This window comes from Labrus mixtus, chromosome 1 (assembly GCF_963584025.1).
Source record: "Labrus mixtus chromosome 1, fLabMix1.1, whole genome shotgun sequence".
NCBI classification, from domain to species: Eukaryota; Metazoa; Chordata; class Actinopteri; order Labriformes; family Labridae; genus Labrus; species Labrus mixtus.
In genome coordinates, this window is record NC_083612.1 from 29,064,704 (window position 1) to 29,087,533 (window position 22,830).

At 38.9% G+C, this 22,830-nt stretch overlaps 1 protein-coding gene across 1 annotated transcript; it reads left to right on the plus strand.

The window, feature by feature from the left end:
• The first annotated feature begins 8,327 nt into the window (after positions 1 to 8,327).
• Positions 8,328 to 21,955, plus strand: kcnk2a (potassium channel, subfamily K, member 2a). The gene is made up of 9 exons (XM_061041082.1): positions 8,328 to 8,617; positions 9,974 to 10,080; positions 10,246 to 10,358; positions 11,193 to 11,283; positions 11,529 to 11,646; positions 12,454 to 12,614; positions 14,870 to 15,056; positions 15,174 to 15,313; positions 18,634 to 21,955. Coding segments are annotated over exons 1-9 (1,251 nt in total). The 5' UTR covers positions 8,328 to 8,616; the 3' UTR covers positions 18,967 to 21,955.
• Positions 21,956 to 22,830: the final 875 nt, after the last annotated feature.

The following is a 22,830-nucleotide window of genomic DNA, read 5'->3' on the forward strand; positions in this document are numbered from 1 at the left end:
TCAGATGCCCTTTTGGACATCATTGAGAGCTACTTTGTGCATTTGAAGATTTGCCACTCACTTCACAACTGACTGTTGCTGACAGTGGCAATTGGATGTTCCATTTGGCCTCTTCTTTTCACAACTCATTTCAAGATCATCCTGACTGGCAGCAGGACCATGGCCAGGAGTGTGAAATAGTGCATGACAACTGTTGGCACCCCTGCATTGGTTCATTGATAATGTTACAAGTGACTAGGCAACTTTAAAACAACTCAGCTCCTGAAGAACTGCTTCCTAGTCCATGATGAAGATAAAGCCTGCAAAGTCCTGTAGCCTTTCAATCCGTGAAAGTAGTCAAGTAGCCTCAGTGTCTTTTCATGTAGCAAGGGGACGAATCACAGTGCATGTAGACAACTGATCTGAAACATGAGTACAGAATCATTGCTGAGCACACAGACAAGAAAATGGCAGCTGCAGTCACAGACCAACTGAAGGAGTGACCGAAAGAGGCCCCAAACTTCCTCTTTGCAGAATACAGAGTCTGGTGCTAACAGTTAAGGCTCTACCAATGTGTGATGTGGCCACTGAAGATGTGCGAGATAACAGAAATGGCAGTTGCTCAACTGGTTGCCAAGGCCAACAACAGACATCAGGATGTGTCTTGAACTACTAAGAAACCACACTGATGCTGGCTGGTACTGTAACTCAGACAGTCAAGTTACCAACAGGTCATGAATACTGGTTCCAAGATCCAGACAGGAAAATTAAGGAGAATCAGAAAAGCTCAAAAGCATCCAAGGAAGAATGACATGTGTTGATGGTGGCAGAAGTGACAAGCCAGCAATGACCGGACAAAGTAAAAGATCCCAAGATCATTGGGCTGGCCCGCTCTGTGGAAGGCAAGTCTAAGATATCTAATCCTAGCCACTTAAGACTCTTTTATAAGCCAAGCCAATCTGACACAGTGGTTTTGTCCAGATGAGAACTGTTGCCTGTGTGAAAGGGTTCAAGTAAATCTCTACCATATCCTGTCTGTCTGCAAGACCGCTTTGGCCCAGGGCCGCAACAGGTATTGGCATGACCATGTCTCTGAAGAAACAGGAAGAGGAAGTTTCTGGCTCTGGTTTATGAGAAGAGACAAGAACAGGCGGGACTGAGAAGTCACTTATCACTCTCCACTCACCCACCACTTTCTCACCCTATAAAAAAAATTAAACAAAGATTCAAAATACCAATCCAAAACCAGACTTAGTGAAGAGTGACACAAATTTGGCATAAAACAGCAAAAACATCTGTGTGGGTGTACCATGGCTGAATCACCAGCCATTCTTATACAGAATATTCCCATTTCTGTTTTCTTATCATCAACATAGTCTGACTTATTCTGTTGCCTGAACCAGATGAAGGTGAATATTGTGGCTTTTTTTAACCACACTGCTCTATTTATAACTCACGTTTTTTCTCTTGTGGGGTCTACTTTAATCATCATCCCCGTCAGTGCAGATGGCAACGCTGCATTTTCTAACCCTCCTTCTCATCCCTTCCTCTGCCCCCTATCCTCTCCCTCTCATCTACTCCCTGCTCTCATCGCCTCAATCTGAACCTGCTCCTTTTTACGATAACACTCGACTGCACTTCTCAGTATTTGTCTCTCTGAGTTCCTGCATTTAGAGAAGCAAGAACAGAGATGGAAAAATTGTAGTAAGTGAAGGAGAACGTAAGGAGTAAGGGAAAAGAGGACAGAATATTTAAGGAGTGACAGAGAGGGATGGAGGTGGAGCGATGTCAGTCGAAGAGATAAGACCGACATCTGAGGTAAACAAACGCAGCCTAAAAAATAAAAACAGGAACATAATGAGAGAGTAAAAATCCAAAGTTAGGTGGGGAGATGGAGAGAATTAGTTATATAAATCATTAAACCAAAGCTACAAATATGTACCCCGCCATATTCATGTGAATTGTCACAGGTTCAGTAATGTCTTGTCACTATGAGCTTTCAGGTTCAGATCAGTAAAAAAAAACATCATTTATGAAAACTCCATTTTGTTTTGAAATTGGCAGCCATAGCTTTGTTCAAAGATGTATTGTACGGACATTTTCTGCCATAATTGGATCATATATTCTACAATTCTACAATTCTACAATTCATTTAGCAGACGCTTTTATCCAAAGCGACGTACATCAGAGAGTAAGTACAACACAAGCAAGGATCTAGAAAAAAGGGAACAATGTCAGTAAGAGCAAACGATCAGCTTTGAGTCTGATTGGACACACAGGTGCTGACAGGAAGTGACCAGAGCCAAAGCACAACATTGACGGCAGTTCTTGAGAGCTCTAATCAGTATAGAAACCATCTTATAAGTCATCGTTATCAAACAAAAACAATCGTGACAACCATCATCATCATCATCAATGATATCGAAACCATCATCATTAAGTTAGTAGGTATTCATGAAAGAGCTGGGTCTTTAGCTTTTTCTTAAAGGTGCAGAGGGACTCTGCAGATCGAATGGAGTTTGGAAGTTCATTCCACCACCGGGGGGCGACAGAGGAGAAGAGTCTAGTCAGAGACTTAGGACCCTGTTGTGAAGATTGGATCAGACGCCTTTCATTGGCAGAGCGTAGTGGGCGGGAGGGAGTGTAGACCTGGATGATATATATAAAGCATGATGCTCAATATATGCAGATCTTTCAGTCGTGCTGAACTCGCTTTAAAAAAAAAATACATTTCCCAAAGATAAAGATTAGAAGCTCACACCTTAAACAAGCTTACAAGCTTAACCGATGTTTTATAGCTCACATACTGTTCATATAGACAACAGCACCACAGAAACAGCAGCAACATTAGAAATATTTTTGTGTTAAGTTCCCATTTCAAAATTTGCCTTAACACAAATTAAGTTGCTGTTCACTATGGTAAATGGTAAATGGTATTTTCCGACTTTTCCTTTGCTTTTTGTAAAATGCAATGCAACTGCATGGCTCTGTTTGTCTTTAGCATAACCCAAGTGCATTCACATGCATACTCAACAGGCTCACACACTATGTGGACACATACCTCCCTGTCCACATATGGGTCCCATCCTGATGCCTTTCCACTATTTGGTTATGTAACAAGGATTAGGTCTCACTGTTTTGTGGCCCCAACAGTCAAAACTATGTGCGCTATTTTTAACCATGGACCCCAATATAATATCAACAAACGCTTACCGAAATAATGGCAACATTAACGGCCATTGCTGCTCATGTGGACATGTCCTTCTAACATTGATATTCAGTGCATGGGCCTCCCTTGACAACACTAACAGCTATTGTCACTTCTTTTACACATTTGAGGCCGTGACCCAAAGCTTTGCTTTTGCAGAATCTGAAACTATTTTAAGCCTGTCGGTCTGTTTTCCCTTCCTGAAAGCTGAAACTTGTTGCTTGGTAATTTTAATTAATTGACACAAGCCAACTAATCAGTATAGAGAGTTACGATATGGTGCAGCACTTCTAGTTCAGACACTCATTAAGCCTTCTTTGTATTGTTATGTGTTGTATGTATTATTTGGGAGGCTGAATATCCTGTCTGAAAAACAATTTTCCATTCTAGGTACCAATAAAGAATCCTTGAACCTTGAACCTTGTTGAAACGTGTGAAGCTGCATTTAAATGAGGAAAGTTTGAATGTGAATAACTGTCCCACAAATTTGGATTGGCATTAGAGATATGGCTCCTGTTAGTCACACACACACACACACACACACACACACACACTGCTCCATACTGTGAGTTTGTTTGAAATAGTTCCTGTCACATTCCACAAGTTAAGCCCTCCAGAATTCAGGCCATTAAAGAAAACCAGAGGAAGCACTAATTTTGTTATGGTGAATGTCGCACACACTTGTACACACACATGTACACACACAAACACACACACACGGTCATTGTTGCAGCCCCCAAGTATCCGAGTCAGACTCTCACAGGGAGGATATTTCTGTTATGCACTGGTACAACATACTGTACTGGTGCACACACTTGCTTACCAAAACACCCTCCCACATACAGATACAGACACAAACATACACACATTCTACACAAAAACACAAAAACACACACCAACATACAAAGTGATCAGTTCCGCTTCATAGGCATCTAATTGCAGGGTTGTATCCTGCCAGGACATAATGTCCTGGGTACCTCAGGTTAACTCTCCACAGGCATCTGAGGGGGCACCATACTGCCAGGACCAATCACCTGTAAGAGCAACTCTGCCACTTATATACACCTACACTCATGTGTACACAAATATTTATACATGAACTGTAATACTGTAGCGCTAGCACACATTGTCAATCATACACAATAACAAGTAGATAAAGTCACATGCACCCACAGGTATAGGACATTTGCATCACCTTTTGTAAAGACTAAATTGTAATGTTGTCGTAGATATTTCAGCAAAGACATGTCTTTCCTAAGTGTGTGAACACAATTGTTTTCCACTTCTGAGTTAAGTTGAAGTTTTTCTTTATGTGTCCTGTTTGTGTGTTCAGAAATTGAGCCTGGGAACAGCTTTGTAGTTTTGCTGTTTTAGTCCCATCCACTATTTTACACAATTAGTGTCCCTCTGTCTTCTCTTAGAGAGGCTACACTTCTGTATGTTTGTTTTTTGCTACTGCAAAAGTACTGCAAAACCAAAATCTGAAAGAACAAACACTGTTTGAGCACTGGAGTGCCCGTGTCAAAACTTTATCAGGACTTGTACTCGTGTGTTAAAGAAATACGAGAACTAAAAGAAGGAGAATTCAACTTTCCAATCCAGGGTGAGGTATTCTAGACTGGGTCAATAAATATACTATTTCTGTATCAATTAGACAGAATGTACTGCTATATTAGAATAAATACAGCTGTACACAATTAAATAAATTCCAACTATTGCGTGGAGATAAACGTTAGCCATTGTTGTTTTTCTGTTTTTATTACAAAATGAAAGGTCCAGACAATACCTCGCGTTTCATGAAACCTGTTTAGAGAAAAAAACATTTTAAATAAGCAGAGAACATATTGTTAGCTATGTCATTAATCAAGCAAGGCTTCATTCCAGCGCAGGGTAATATTTGTATTTCTTTAAGCACTCAGACAGACGGCATAACTCTGATAACAAATGATGGAAAAATAAGATGAAATTAGAGTTCTATATTTGATCACATTAGACCGACTGCACTCGTTAAGCAATCAATTTTCTTAATGAGCTGCTGCAGCACAAGACGTGACTCACAGATGTGCGCTGGCACTTTAAACACAACTGAAATAATAAGTGTTAGTCATCAGGATTGCTCCTTTCAAGAGGACCACTCTGTCTGACGCAGGCTTATAAATCAATTGACAAATAGGAAAAGAGGAAACATATAAAAGTATCTTCGATTAACCAATCTGAGAAAATGAAACCAGTCAATTTCACCAGACGAAGAAACTAGAAATAACCAACTTAAGAGCAGATATAATCATGTTACAGCCTGCTTCAAAACTATTGTTTTGGTCTCTGTTGCTAATTAGGGGGTTGTTCTTCGGCTTTTCCTCACAAAGAAGTCAGCTTTGTAATAACAAGTGAGTTAAAGTAATCCTGCTGTTGTTTTTTCACCTGCTGTTCGCTCTACAACTGGAGATGAGGGCAAGGAAGTTCATTTTTTATTGATTTATTTGTTCTGTTTTTTTGTCTAACTGATAAACATCCCCAGTCAGATGGGGAAAGTCAGTCAGCAAATTGAATCCTATCCTTTAAAACAAACCTTGGTTAGTTGTCCAGCTATTAGCTAAAAATGTACCAACTGGAGAACTGACTACTAATTAACAAATGAACAAGCTACTTAGGCTATCCATAAATCATGGATAGGCCTACGCCTTGAGCATGGATAGAACAATTATATCAATTCAATAACTCAAGTACTTCTATTACCCGTGAATAAATGGTGGTCAATGTAATGACCGGAAATATAGATAGAGGTAGTTTTCTTGATTTAGCTCCAAGCACCAAACTTTAACACGTATCAGATTCCTGGTCGCTGACACTGTAAAGCCCAGCTACAGTAACATTTACATTACTCCTATAGTCTCAAGTTAAAAAGCCCATTAACATTTCCCCTCCTGGCAGTCTGTAGGTCCTGTGTTAGATATGTTAACACCAACCAACTTACTGCTATGCTAGCTGCAGTGCAAACTGAGCTAGCTAGCTAAAAGCAGCTGCACAACAGTGTCTTTAGCAGTGCTGTCTTCCCCTCAGAAACCATTTCTCCATGATATGATCATGTTTCATCAAAATTAAAGTATTTTTTGGATTCATTTGGTGTGAGGGATTTTAACTTTGTGTTGTTTCTGTATTTGAAGCATGTTAATGGTTTTCTTTAGGCTTTCAGAAGCACGTTTCTGTTGTGCTGGTTTTGGATTATAGTTTGTGTTTTTGAATTTTCATGGTTACTGAATTTTCACCACTCTACTTGAATGTAAATCTTTTGGGACATTGTAGCACGTTCGCCTTTGGTGACCGCTGTATTGATAATCTAGGCTACATCGATAAGCATTTAGAGCCCAATATTTGAAACTCTTATTTACACATACACTGAACAGCAGGTAGGCCTATATGGAAAGTTTCATATAGCCTATATATATATATATATATGGAAATATGTGAAGCAAGACTATGGCTCTTATTATGCTCTCTTTCTAATAGGCTACACAAATATGAAAACACACAGACACACAGACACACACACACACACACACACAAAGTGCATCTATCTTTAGCAGTATAAATGGCGTGTAATTAATGTTTGGATGTTTGAGTGATTACGTGGAAAACACCAACATTTAAACTGCTATTATGTTCTCATCAGGAGCTAGGAGACATAGAGGGGAAGAGGGGGACACATGGAGGGAGTGAGAGAGAGGAAAAGGAAAAGAAAGGGGGAATGATTAGCGTGGCACCAAAGATGGATGATATTAGATTATGTTTGTTATTGATTGTACAGAAGAAAAATAGTGAAGAAAACTCATTTTTACTGTTGATAAGGTTAACAACAATCATTTAAATAATACTTCCTTTATTACTGAACACCATGTTTACTTGCGCCATAATTGGTGTATCAACACCAAACTCATCGTTTTTGATTGTTTCAATCACAATCTTTACCTCAGTGAGATGTTATCTTTTCAGAGGACTCAAGGGCCAAGTGTGATTCCTTCAGTGTCAAACAGCTGGTTCTCGTCATAGTTGTATAAATTGGTGCAGCAAGCTTTCATGTGTTGTGCCCATGTTAATTTACGTCCCATGACTGGTCTATTTATACATATCTGATCACCGCATTCAACCCAATGAAACACTTGCTCACCTTTCAACGACTCAGCATTATAACAATTACTACAAGACTCTGATTACAACTGACAACTTTTTATATCAATCATGTTGATGCGCTTATTTATTTGTTTATGCCTTAAGCCACAAACTTCATGAGGATAAAATAAAGTCACTTGGTTAACAGGAACTATGCTAGTTTAGGTTTAAGGAACTTTTATAGCATGAGTCCCATCTTACAGTTATTTTTCTAGAAAGCTATGACAAAAAACATCAATAAAACATTGGGAAGGACAGGGGTTCCCAATGTCGGGGTTGGGACATCGTGCAAGGTCACAAGGTTAATCTTTTTGGTTATAACAAAGAAGACATGAAACAAAGAATTTTCCTGTTGTAATGATTTTTTGGGGGGATTTTCCTTTTTTGTGGGGGGGGGTTCTCTGCAAAAGAGGAGTGAAAAGTTTTGCCTATCCTGGCCTGAAATTATTTAGGCTAATTGACAAACTATATTAGTGTCTCCTCTATTCGTCTCTCTTGCACTTATCTCGACGTTTCTGCTCTTTTATAGTTTATCTTTGATCCTTTTCTCATGCATTTATGTCTCTTTTTATTCACTTATATCAGCTGACATAAGTTACTGTACAAAAGTAAGCCGAATGTCTTAATCCTTCATACTGATACAAATAACACCGTAACTTCATGAATATGATGTCCCTTTAACTACCGTGCTGTATAATTATTACACTGAGGTTGCATGTGGAGATAAAATGATTGAGGATAGGTAAATAAGGTCAAATAGTGCCCCTTATCTGTAGTTCATAGACATGCTTTTAATTCAGTGAAGGTTAAGAATGAGACCCCTATGAATTACCTCCCGTAGTTCTTCGAACTCCGGTACCCACCCCATGTGTCTCCCACCTCCACCCCTCCAGTCATTTCTCCACCCCTCTCCTCCTCCTTTATATCGGTGTTGTCCCATCGCTCCACCGGGGCGCTCAAAAGCGAGGGCGCAGACAGGGCAGGGTGATACAAGAGAGCTGGACGTGCAGAAGGAAGGGGACCAGGGAAAGCTCTTTGCACTGGCACGCAGCGGACGCAGTAAAACAATCGAGAAAAGCTCAGCATCAGAGCCCGGTAAAAGTAGAGGAGAGGAGCAGCAGAAACACGGAGCGCCTGTTCATCTCCACGCTTCAGCTCCGCAGGGAGGAGACACGCAGAGGAGGAAAGATTCCCCTAAACATAGTGAGAGCGTCGGATGAGGAGAAGAGGAGAGCGGAGGGCATCGGATAGGCTCAAAAAGGAGTAAGTTCTCACACACAGAGGAAACTTACATTTCTTTGGCTTGTGAAGGAACTAGCTTTAACGTTGTAGGCTCATGCATGTAATGTAAGGTAGTCCTTTTTAATACAATATGAAAAACAAATACTTATGTAGCCTACTAATACCTTATATATCTTATGCAAGTTCCATTTGTTTTACTTCAATTAGACAGGAGGGAGAGATCATTGTGAGTGTTTATCTTTGACTCATGCGCAGCTCTGCAACCTGCACAGCTGCAATGCCTGCACGTTTGTTTTCATCATTCAATATTTATCTAGCTGAAGTATATCAACTTAAAGATAACCCACACAAATCTTTCCAAAAGGCCGCCAAACAGCTGGAGTTTCATCTGCTACATGCACTTAGTCATTTTCTTCTTACTTTAAAGATAAAATCATATTAAACTCAGTGATTTGCAGTATACAGACTGAATCACCAGGACCCTGATAAAAGATGATTTCATCTTGGTTTACAGTGCATAATGCATCTCTTTTGGTCCAAACTGATTGTGCAAATATACAATCATCTTTTGTATCATCATTTTCAAAGTACTGAATTTGTATCAGTGACATTTGGAGTAATATGAATTCATTATTTCTGCTGATGGATGCTTTGTTATTTATGGTTAAGAATTACTGTTAGTTCATAATTTCAAATCAATTACATCATTGCTGTGTATAAATACAATGTATAGGTATTTTCAAGCTAAAATATATTTTACTTTTCTTTTATCTCTCCACTTGTAATGTGTGGCTTATTTATAATAAACAAGCATTATATGAAAGGTACAAATAAACAATGTTCCCAAAACAATTAGATAGATACACAGGGTAAAAGTAAGTAAGTAAACTGGAAAGCTCTGGTATTTTCCTCAGTTTGGTGAGCCTACAAAAGTATACCTGACCTTGTAAGAACCTCATTCACAAACTACAAAGACTGCAGCAGCTCAAATTGTTCTACCCCCTAAATTAAAGATACACAAGACTCACGTGCCCCTCTTTCTCTCTCCTCCTGTTTTTAGCTCAGCTTTTATTTTCAACGATTTTCTGTATCCTGTAAAAGCACACACACATAAAACAAACCCTGGTGTTGCAGTATGACTAGAAAAGAAGCCTGAGGACTAAATGCTCGTGCCTGATTCATGCTTTCACCAGTGTTTGGATATAAAGGCCATTTAAAGTCCTGGTTGGTGATTTATTTATAAGAAGTTCTAAAATTAACAGCTAAGTGTGTTTGACTGGAGTAAGAGAGAGCAGACGGGGAGGAGGGAGGAAAGGAAGGAGGGGAAAAGTGTGTAAGAAAAAAAATTCACTGCCATTTTCTCATGTCTCCTGACAGTGGCAGCTCCAGACTTATTGGACCCTAAATCCGCCACTCACAACACCAAGCCCCGCCTCTCCTTCTCCACAAAGCCAATCACAATGACTCCCCGTGAGGAGAGCGAGGTAAAAAAAAAGTCCAGCTTTTGAAATTACTTTGTATGTATTTGTTATTTTCACTCGTTCCACCCTGGTAAAAAAAAAAGATCCTTACACTCCTCTTTGCAAAAGGTTTTTTCCAGGAGGCCTACCATATGAAAATGTGTTTATTGATCAGGTGATGTGTTGTAGGTGGTTACCACGGTGATGAAATGGAAGACAGTTACAGCCATCTTTTTTTTGGTGGTTCTGTACCTGGTGATGGGAGCAGCTGTCTTCAGGTCCCTGGAGCAGCCTCATGAGAGGTATGTAAGTAATATATACTGTATGCCCACCTGTCCATCCGCCCACCAACAAAAAATCCATCCAACCTTTCACCCATTTTCTATTCATGTGTCCATCCTTTTACCCATCATACTCCTGTCATTGACATTCTGTCTTCTCTCTATGATGTTTAGTTTCTAACTGTTGTGGAAAACTGCTGATTTTGAACTTTATCAAAATAACGTTTCCCCAGAAATATTGAAAATGTGGTCTTCATATAGATCAACAAGTCCCAACTAGAGGTATCTGTACTACTGGTACAAAAGCTCTCCTGGTCATACACAAAAATCCAGCTGAACCCAAAAACTGCATATTTGCCAAACTTACAACCAACTGGTAGTAATGAATCTAAATGGAAAAATATGGAAATGGAGTTCCTCTGGGTCCAATACGAGGGCCTCTTAAATTAAGTTTTTAATGGTCCTACGATAAAAACCCTGCAGGGCATACTACTTTATCCAGTCTCTGCTTACTTGAGAGTTCAAAGAAAACATGGATGACTACGGATGAAGACAATTAGAAAACAGGCAAGTGCAGTATAGATAGAGCTAGATAGAACTGAAATCCTCAGTAAGTAAACAGAGTTCAAAGAGCTGTTGATACTTTCACTTATATGTGTAGGAGCCAAAATATGGAGAACCCAAATGCTCGCCAACTTTTACACAGTAACTGTATAAACACAATCACCACAAAGATTGAGACCCAACTGAAGTAAGAATTTAATTTAAAGAGTGGACCTTGTATGTGAATTCTTGGGCCATGTTAAAAAAAAACATCTGTCATATTCAATTACTGTCTTGTGTTGTCTCTCCTAGTGCCCAGCGTTTGGCCATCCTGACCCAGAAGTTGGAGTTCCTGTCCAATCATCCCTGTGTCAACCACAGTCAGCTGGAGGAGCTGGTGAAGGTGAGACTGACCTTACACAAATGGTTATTATATAAGTAATGGATGTATTATATACAGATGTAATGTAGCAGAACTGCAGTGGTTTCAGCACCATAGACAGCTCCTAAACTGGAGTAGGATGAGCAAATGTTTATATCTGGTTTTGTCATTTGTTTCTGCCAGAATTTTAAAGTCATATTATAGGTATCTTTTAACATTTGATTTGAAACAACAAATTGAACAGGGAACTTTTTCTTCACTTACAGCAAGTTGTGTCTGCGATCCGTTCAGGAGTTAATCCTGCAGGAACACTAACCAATCACAGCAGCCTGTGGGACCTGGGCTCTGCCTTCTTTTTTGCTGGGACTGTGATCACAACCATTGGTAGGACACACACACACACACACACACTCACACACACACACACACACACACACACACACACACACACACACACACACACAATCACACACACACACACACTCACACTCACACACTCACACACACACACACACACACACACACACACACACACACACACACACACACACATTCACACACACACTCACACACTCACACACACACACACACACACTCACACACACACACACACTCACACTCACACACTCACACACACACACACACACACACACACACACACACACACACACACACACACTCACACACACACACACACACACACACACACACACACACACACACATTCACACACACACTCACACACACACTCACACACACACACACACACACACACATTCACACACACACTCACACACTCACACACTCACACACACACACACACACACACACACACACACACACACACACACACACACACACACACACACACACACACACACACACACACATGGCTTCTTTGGTCAGTTATATATTTTCACCCTTTTTTGTGAAGTTCACTGATTATATATCTGCGTCCTTGATATTATCTGTCATTATCTGTCTGTAACTCAGTGCTGTTTTCATGGCCATACATGTGTGTAAGTGTGTGTGCGTGCATGGGTTTCTAATGTCTCTCTTCACTACATTTTCCACTGTTCTGTTTTGTACATGTATTTTCACTTTTTAATATATACAGCTGCACTCCATATTGGAAATAATTAAATGTTGATATATATTCTCATTCTGTTTTTTTGTCTGTCCTCTGTGTAGGTTTTGGAAATATTTCTCCCCACACAGAAGGTGGACGGATCTTTTGCATCATCTATGCGTTGTTAGGGATTCCTCTTTTTGGCTTCCTATTGGCTGGTGTAGGAGACCAGCTTGGCACCATATTCGGCAAAGGCATCACTAGAGTGGAGAAGATGTTTGTGGTGAGTCTGGAGGAACATCTACAAACACATGACGTGTGCATTATGCACAACTCAAAAATGTCCTTTTAAAAGGCAATTTATATAAAAATGTAAGTGTTGATTATTATAAACAAAATGTGAATCTGTCAGCACAGCAGCAGCAGCCATAACTTGTAAGGCTCTGCTAAAAATAAAACCATATACAAACACATTAACTGACCTTTGCCCTGTATGGCTGCATCATCACAGCATGAGAAGTAACACGCTTATGTGTCAGATTTACACTTTTAACAAATTTATAATTTTTCTATATTTGATGAAAGTGCCAGATTGTGGCTGTCATGGGGACTAATTTGTATATCAGGATGCATTTTGAATATGTCTGCTCGGTGCTGTATTTCAAAGAAGGGTGCACACAATTTTTGGGTCTGCAAGGGGAAAGTCTGAAGAGGTTAGTCTGAATAATTTACAGCAAAGCACTCTCTACAATATCTCTACCAACAGCAGCCCTTTTAGATCATATTAACAAAAGCAGACTTCTGATTTAACTGGATGAACAGATTGATGTGTTGAATATGGTATTAATTCATTCATCTTTGACAAATAGTTACTTTGGTATGAGTTTCCAAAGTGGGAAATAAACCTTGATGGTATAATATTCAGGAACAAGGTGAGCTTGTTTTTCCCCACTGTGTCATCGAGCTATTGAATTCATGGCCCTCAATCAGTAATCAATCAAATCATCTGCAGACTGAAATGATTCAGAAACCAGAACAAAAATAAATGGAAATCAGGAAGTTACATTGTAAATGCCACTTTAGGCTTACAGTTTGTATGTGTGCAAACTTCAAGAGCTGTGTGAACAAAGACTTTAAATGAAAGTTTTTTGGATAAATATTTCTCCAGCTACATTTCATAACTGAGAGGATAACTGTGCCTAAGAGCTTGACACAACCCCTACACTGAGCTGGGTTAGAAATGAGATTAAAGGGCTCACACAGTTTATGTTCAGGTTATAAACTTTAAAGATGGTGTTTTGAATAATTATTTTTCTGTTCTTGAATGAAATTCTGAATCCAGAATGAATGACTTAGAATGGTTGTCTCCTTCTACCTCTGAGAACACCTGAGGGACTCTGTATTTAATGTTAGGCTGAGGGCAGAGGGCAAATGTTCATTGTATACGAGTGTGTTTGTGTATGCATTTTTTTCAAAGACCTTTTGTTATGTGGCCAGGTTGTTTTGTATTCTCCTTGATGTGTATTGTGAATGGGTTTTCCTACTTCAGCACCCAGGGGGCCAATTTGGAGGAGAATAATTAAATTACTGTTTTCAGCTTCTGGCTGTTTTACCATTTCACTAAAATGTGTGAAACAAAGTGCTTTATCTCTGATGTGTGTGGCCCTGACAGAAATATGTTTTTTTAACTTAATGTTTGTACACCTTCAATTGAAAAGTGTACATTTTTAACAACTACTTAGGTGTATGACCTTTCAAATGAAGGCATCCCAATAAGATCAAACTATGCTTTGTTAATATTGCTAATTAGCAATAGCAAGCTTACACACCAAACTAGGATAGTCATGTTTTACATTACACTCTATGTACAACATGCCTCTATTCACTTTGGTTTGTTAGCATTTTCAATTAACAATTGATCTTAGCTGTGCCTGTTCTTGATCAAGGTCCAGCTGGGGTTAAATGTGTTGTACTTTTAAGAGAGAGTGGCGATAACATGCACTAAAGGGCTTAGGGCTTGAGTCAAATCCATGGTGAGGAATGTGTACATGTTGTGCATACTTTAACATTGTAATGTTTCTGAAAGCAAGCATTGCTAAGCTTCAGAAAACTCTTGAAAACGGAATAATTTCTACTTAATCTTATTAAGGATCAAAATTAGTAATGTTGGACCATTTTCCCCACATCTTAAAAAAGCCTTTTCTTAAATACCAGCTTCAACAAAACATCTTGAAACTTTCTGTGATGTGAACATCAATTTAGGAGTTTTTCACAATTGGAAAATGTATTTAAGATTAAAATAATATCGGAAATGAATCTGAATTCTAAATTCTCCTTTTCATGCACAGTGCAATAAAAGGTTTGAATGGAGAAGCAAGAAAAGTTGAGGTTTCACCTGTACAGTTTCCTCACCTCATATACCCCTCACACAAGATAAGAAATGTTGAGGGCCAGAGCTTTCAGTTTGTTTCATCACAAACAACAATGGTGAAATTCACCATTTTGCCCATTTCATTTTGACTTCCTTCCCCTCTGCAGCACTGGGACATCAGTCAGACAAAGATCCGTGTGATCTCCACCCTGCTGTTTGTGCTGTTTGGCTGCCTGCTGTTCGTAACGCTCCCGGCAGCCATCTTTAAACACATCGAGGGCTGGTCTGCGCTGGAGTCCCTTTACTTTGTGGTCATCACCCTGACAACTATAGGATTTGGTGACTTTGTGGCAGGTAAAGACATAGCTAGTGATTGAATAAGCATGCAGACAAACCTCTGTGTCTGTATCACATTTCATTCAATCAACAACTGCTGCCATTGTCTCTCTGCTGCTCTGTTTGTACGTCTAGGTGGTTCAGAAATAGAGTACTTGGATTACTACAAACCAGTTGTATGGTTCTGGATTCTGGTGGGACTAGCTTACTTTGCTGCCATCCTCAGCATGATTGGAGACTGGTTCAGAGTCATCTCCAAGAGGACGAAAGAAGAGGTACGAGACTCCTTCATTTATTTATTTTACCTTTTTTACCTTTTTATTTTATATATCATATCTGACTTGTGTGTTTCCATCCTCTTCATTTCTCTTCTCCTCTGCCTCTCTTTAAACACTGTGACAAATAAATTATTGGCACAGCTTGATTACATTGCCATGTGCCATCCTCAACTTTTGCCCTCTGCTTAACATGATTTCAATGATAAGATAGTTTTGTAATCCAATCTTGTGTCTGCGATGCAAACACATTCACAGTCCTAGTCTATTATTGTGAGCATCTGCAGAGAGGGATGAAGGACAATGTGTAATGATGTCCTTATCAGGAAATGTATCTGGAAACATCTGTGCTCTAAATATAACACAGGTTATTCTAATGAATGCTTCCAAAGTTCCAATATTTGGATTCCACTGAGTTTCAGTGACAGGTGACTGACACACTTAAATCCCAATAGAAAAGTTTAAAACAGAAAACTTTACCTTTGACCATAACATGATATCATGTGTGGTGGACCTGTTAGTTTGACATAATTAGTTGAATAATTCTGGTTTTCAACTGCAGCCTAAAAAGTGTTGATGCATGAGACATTGTAGGTGTTTGTGGGTTGTGTTCCCTAATGCTCCCCATGGGTTCTCATGCTGAAGTCCTGCTGTGACACACCATCAGCCTCTGTTACAAGTGTGTGTTATTACCACGAGACATGTTAATATAGATTACAAAATAAGTCATGATGAAAAAGTCTATTCAAACAGCACATTTCCTAAAGTGGAATAGTTCAATGTAAAAACAATAAAATATCTAAAAGATGAAACAAAGGACTGACATTAAGCTACATCAATGATGTGTCAACACACATTTACAAATTGTAGTTTAGAAGTTGTCACATGTAGCATCTTGTTCAGTTGGTAGATCTCCAGCTCCTGCAGCCATCTGTCAATGTGTCCTTGGGCAAGACATTTAACCCCACGTTGCCACCGCTGTATGAATGTGTATGAATGGGATTAGTTACTTCTGATCGCCACTTTATATAGTTTAAATCGCACCTTTAATGTTTGCACTGACTGTTATTTAATGTCTGTTTTTAATAATTTAATTCTTTTTAAACATTGCTCAAAAATGTTGATTCATCTAGGGGTATTCTTAAATATTTATTTCGGGTTAATCTATATGTATGGGAGGGGGCTGTCGTTTTTGTGGTTAATTTGTTTCATGTCATGTACGTCTTTGTAACCTGCTACTGGATGCTTTGAATTTCCCTCGGGATCAATAAAGTATCTATCTATCTATCTATCTATCTATCTATCTATCTTATATAGCAGCCTACCATCAGTGTGTGAATAGGTAGGTGTGACATGCGGTGTAAAAGTGATTTGAGTAGTCAGAAGACTAAAAAAGCACAATAGTCCATTGACCATTTATCAGTTTAGTGTTTGGCGGGCAGATATAAAGTCTTTGTGAAAAGTAGAAAAAAAGGCTGCGCTGCATATTTTCTTATTTGTGTGAGAGGTAGATCTGAGATGGCGAAGGATTGATAATATTAAACCATAAGAGCCTTAAAGCTGAGTAAGCTTTAAATCAATCCTAAAAGAACTTTGAAATCTGCACTGGCGAGCTAAAGCTGGGATGATCCACTCTCTGTTTCTTGTTCCAGTTTATAATCTTGCAGCAGAGCTCAAGAGTACATTTGTATCAATGTTTTGGGAGACCAGTGAAAATAGCATTACAGCAGTCAAGTGTATTTGAAATAAATTCCTGAACGAGTGTTCTGGCATCTTGTTGGGAGAGAAACAGTCATGCAATATTTCTTGAGTATAAGAAAGCTGCGTTGTTCTCGTTCTTTGTGTGAGAAGTCTAAGTCTAGAACAATACCAAGACCTGTGACTTGTGTTTAAGTTGATGCACACTTCAAAGACAACTGCTTCTCTTGGTTGTTTGTGGACTATCTAATTAATACTGCCTTCACAAAGATATATAGAGTTGTTTTTGTGAGAAGTGATATAAAATGGGTCGATGGATTGGTGAGAGTTTACGACACAAGGGAAGCGTTTAGGCACCCGTGCTTCCTTTATTCCTTTTGTGTGTCAGTCTACCTCATCCATTTTGCCAATGCATGTCTGTCAGTGTTTTAGCAATACTTAGAGTAGAGAATTAGATCAAACAGAAGCAGGACTGGAAGAGTGACAGTCAGGATGCTGTGTTAATGCAGATCATGAAGTTTGTTTTTAACTCTCAAGACTTTACTCTGTTGTTACTTGTGTTGTTAAATGTTTCTGTCAGAGACACTAACACGCTCATCAAGCAAGACCTTGAAGTTCAAGAGTTTGATTTGGCATCTAATACACAGAGCTGTCTCCAGACTAACAAAGTGTTGAACAGTGGGTCGCCATTTGTTGGCCTCCTATCACGGTGTGTGTATTAAGATGTATGATGTTGTTTTCCGACAGGGAAATGTTTGGTTAATGTCAATGAGTTGCACAGAGTTGAATGAAAGGCTCTGCTTTCTTAAGTGGATTTGTTTCCATTAATTGAATCAGAATTAGTCACAGTGTGACTCTGATAACTCCGGTGGAGGTATATACACACACCATGCTGTTCCACCACAATTGTACATATTATACTGCTATTTTGTCTTTTAATGGTGAACTCCCCAGTGTGTGTGTGTTTCAAATTTTCCATGGCTGAATGATCTGACACTGTGCAGTTCTGCGTAGTTGCAGATACATTGTGTTAATCTAATTGAGTTGACATCCTGGTCTGTGACACCGTCACTCTTTGAAAGACTTCAGCTCAGTGCTTCTGACACCCACCGTCTCTACATGAAATTGTTCAAGGCCTAGATCTTTCCAGGAACAAGCCGTGTATGTGTGTGTGTGTGTGTGTGTGTGTGTGTGTGTGTGTGTGTGTGTGTGTGTGTGTGTGTGTGTATGTCATACATTACAACCATAGAGTTCATCAGATTGTGAGAAAAGCATACACATTATCACACAAGACAAAACAATTAAAAGGAGGCGAACTAGGGTATGACTAATTGGATAATGTTGTGTGGTGATCAAATGGAAGGCTTGTATGCTGAGTGTCTTAGCATTCACAAACAGGTGACGTTTAAGTGAGAGCTGTCAACACATGGAGCTTATGAACAGTGACATTGTGAAACAGAGTCATTTAAACTAAGCTTCAGTATGTTCTAGTTGGTTTTCAAATTGTGCTGAACTTATGTTACCCATCCAAAGCTTTAAAACTGTTTCCAGAATCAAACCACCAGCCATCTTTATGAATCTCTGTACTCTCCACTCATTCCTCTCTCTCCTTCTCTCTGCAGGTCGGAGAGATCCGAGCACATGCTGCCGAGTGGACGGCTAACGTCTCAGCAGAGTTCAAAGAAACCCGGCGTCGTGTAAGCGTTGAGATTTATGACAAATTCCAGCGTGCTGCTTCAATTAAACGCAAACTGTCCTCAGAGCTGGGATTCAGCCCCACTCCTGAGTTCACTCTGCCAAAGAGAACTGCGTCGGTCAATTTCAACGATGAACGGGACAAAAACGAGAAGGAGGCCGGGCAGCAGGGCTTTACAACACCTCTAGCTAGAAATGGAGGTGCTTTCATGAATGGTTTGGACCCAGAGAGGGGAGAATTCATTGAACATGTCAAGTAGAAAGTGGACAATCAACAAGCTTTCAAGGTCTATCCAAGGTCTCCTATCTAGTTGATGGCATCACAGCTGAGAGAACTCACCAAATGAAGTATTTTTGAATCCCAGACTAAATTTTAAAAAATCCAGGAGGGACGTCTTCACAACTCCACATGAATGGAAGAACTTTACAGTGGATTTAAAAAAAATGTATTTTTTCATCCCGCTTTCATCGCATCATCAAAACAAAGAAAAAGAAGAAGAACACACCGTAGAGATTAATCTTGTTAAAAACTTGAGAATGCGGAGGTGTCCATCAACCAAATCTCTCTTGAATGGAAAAAAAGCAAAGCTGGTAATTTTGTCTCAACAGTTTACTCATGTAGAAAATATTTCATTTCTTATGTACTGTAAGCATAAATGCACACTTTGGTGACCCTGTATCTTAAGGTCAGATACATGTCATGGCCTCTATGTCTGCAGCATTTCATTATTTTAAACTATAAAGAATTTAGTTTATAATTTTACTGCACAGCTTTACAACTTCTGGATTATTAAACATTTTCTTTCTTTATTGGACAGTTGATAGTATGGAGCTAGACAGGAGGTCCATGTGACATGAACAGTGCAGTTACTGTAGGCTAGATGGCAGAATAGATACAGTATACAGTATACAACTACATATGTGGTTAAGTCAAGTGTCTTTATTTGCCATATTTTTTTAAAAGGTTGCTATTGACAATCTTAGTAAGGTGTTTACTCAACAACAAAGAATGCTAGTAAAACATGTCGGACAGTGATGAGATCAGAACTGTAAAGACACAGAAAATGACGTCTGAACTACAAAGATGGCTGACTGTGATGGGGAGAAGTTGATTTTGTGCCAAAAACCTGAGGAATGTAAAGATGTTAAGATTGTGAGAGAGTATGAAAACTGAACTACAGATGAGAAGGAGCAGTTTGTTGTATTGAACTACAAAATGTCAGGACTATGATGTTGATCAAGCTGCAATAGCTGTTCATCTCCTTTGATGATTTAAAGGTGCTCATTTCGTAGAAGAGTTAAGTGTAAAATTGGTTGCAGGGTAGGAACCTGTTTTTATTATCCGTTGTTGTCAAACAGTCCGTTTTTTAAGAATTCTAATCATTGCCTAGAGTCATACTGAAAAGCAGCACTGTTACACAAATATGCTTGTGTTTATTTTGGGCCTTTTTTTTTTACACCTTTTGTTATGTAAAGGTATAGTAGACGGAGTCAAAAGTGGTCTTAGAGTGTCTCTGATTTAGTTTTGAATGACATCATCAGAGCACTGACTGTCTGTATGAGGACGTTCGTCAAACCATTGCTGTGCCTTAAACTCTTAACTTTGCCAAACCCAGGGCAGGCGTAATACTCTGTGGGGTGGACAACTGATTCAAAAACTGACATGTGTGCTTTACTCTGTGACCATTTTGTTCGCTTCACCTGATGAAATAAGGTGTTTTTATTTTTCTCTAAATGCAGTCCTAAACAGTTGTTCACACACATGATGTCCTGCTGGCCTGGATCCAAAGTTTGTGTTTACTCTGTAATGATATAATGATGTAATGTGGGTAAAGTGAGTAGACTGTTAAAGGCTTGACTGTTTTATTAAGTGTTCTGGGTAACTGTAGCAGAACGACGCAGGAATGAACCACAGAAATATTCATTTAAATGAAGATTGAACTCATATTTTCTTATACTCCGTGCCACACTATCATGTTGGCCTATGGTCCAGTTTGTCATTCCAAGTTTACTCTGACTGACGCAAAGCTGCTTTCACTCTACATAGCTGAGTCATGCTACCAAACATGTAAAAACATTTCTTGTTATCAACTCTTAAATGACTGTTTAAGAAGAAAACTCAAAAATCTCTTAACTTGTGTTGTTTACAATATTGATTTGAGTTTGTATTCCGACAGGAGTATTGACATACAGTATTTGCACATTGACAGGACAAGAACGTTTCATTGTGACAGAACTCAATACATTCAGTTTAAATGCCCAGCTTTCATGCACACACACTCAATGGGTGTTGTTTTTAAGTGTGTGCGCCTGCCATTGAAAATGCACTTTGATTTAACAGCCTTTGAACATACCAACATGCTACAGCTTCCACAGCTAACCAGTCCATCCAATCAGAAGGCTTCTAATGTTGCTGTTATGTGGCATTAATAACAACTACACAATTAAACACACAAACTTTTCTCTGTAAGAATTCATGCATGGGAATTTAAGACTCAGATTATTACCCACATGCCCAAAGAGAATAAAAAAGATTTGATATGATCTGACAGCTGGTGAAGGTTGACAAATGTTGAAGATTTACTCTGAGGGTTTGGTATGAACCTGATGAATGTAAAGACAAAGAACTACGTCTGTTCAGTTTGAAGATAAATATGGTACCAACAAACAAGTAGTATGCTGAAAAGCCGACCAAAAGTCTGAAAACGGACAATAGGAATAAGGATGACAGTTATCGAATCACTTTCATTCTTCATCAAATTGAAATGTAAAAGAAAATGTTTTGATTTATTTCATTGCTCCAACAAGTCCTCAAGAATCCTAGGTGACATGCTGAGTAGACTGATAGAACGATGTGGTACAGATGATTTGATGTTTACTTTAACAGACTGTATGTTTCAGTACTAACACTGAATGGAAACAGTAGTGATGTTACACTGTCTAGTGGCTGGTTAGTCTGCCCTTGCCTTCTCTATTTGCTATTCAGTTTGTTTGCTATCATGTTATGACATTGTTACCGCATCAAAATGAACAAACTAACCTTTCACTGTCTTCTAATCTGTTCGGTACGTTACTACTTTTTATGAAGAGGATGATGAGAGTGTATTTTTCTAAACTGTATGTTTGTACTCGTAGACTGTTTCTACACTGATGTGAGAGTGGGAGAACACATTGTAATAACTATGTCTGTAGGGCGTATCTAAACCAAACTTAACAAAGATTTCTGTACACTATATGACTTGAAAATAAACCAGATTTTAATTCTTACTCTGTTTGCTGTGTAAGTGAGAGTGCTCAAGCTTTGCCATTGGATCTGTATATACAGAAGAATAATGTGTCTTATAAGTAACCTCTACCGCCCTCAGAGATAACCAAACAACAGAAGAAGATAGAGTGATATTTCATCTAAATTGAAAAGAACATATCTTTTTTTTAAATAATATCACACATCTGCTGTATATATCAAACTTTCATTTCCACCAAAATACTTCTGCATGAACAATGTAAATCAGAGGAGTGATTACTTTTTGATGAAGTGCGTTCTATTTTGATTGAAATCATTGCAAATACTTGTTAAACACCAGGCTGAAAAGCAGTGATTGTTACCTTTTCTGGTAAAGGTTTAAAACCCGTGGGAACTCTGACCCAAATGGAGCGGTACTGATACAGTCAGTGTGGTCAGAAGTTTGGGCTGTTACTCCTGCATGTACACTCATCAGTGGTGGTCAAAGTATACCGACACATTCTGGAGTTTACCTCCACTTATTGAAGCTAATTAAGAAGTTTAACCGATGGAAGTTACGAGAAAAAAAGAAAGATTTGTGTCTTGGTTATCTAAACATTATGGCCAGAATTTCTTAATCGCCCTGTTACCTCTCTCTCAAGGCATAAATCCTTGTCAGATTATAGCTGATGGGTTCCAATATTGCTATCAGTTAAATCTGATAAGAACACAGCAGTCCTAAAAGGCATATAATCTTATGAGTGTTAGATTGCAAAGTGTAAATTAAGAATTTAATTTTAATTTTAACTCTACATGCTCCCTTATAGTCATTGATAAAGGTTGTTAGAATTAAGCTACTTTTAATGGTGTATATCTGTTTGTGTGTGTGTGTGTGTGTGTG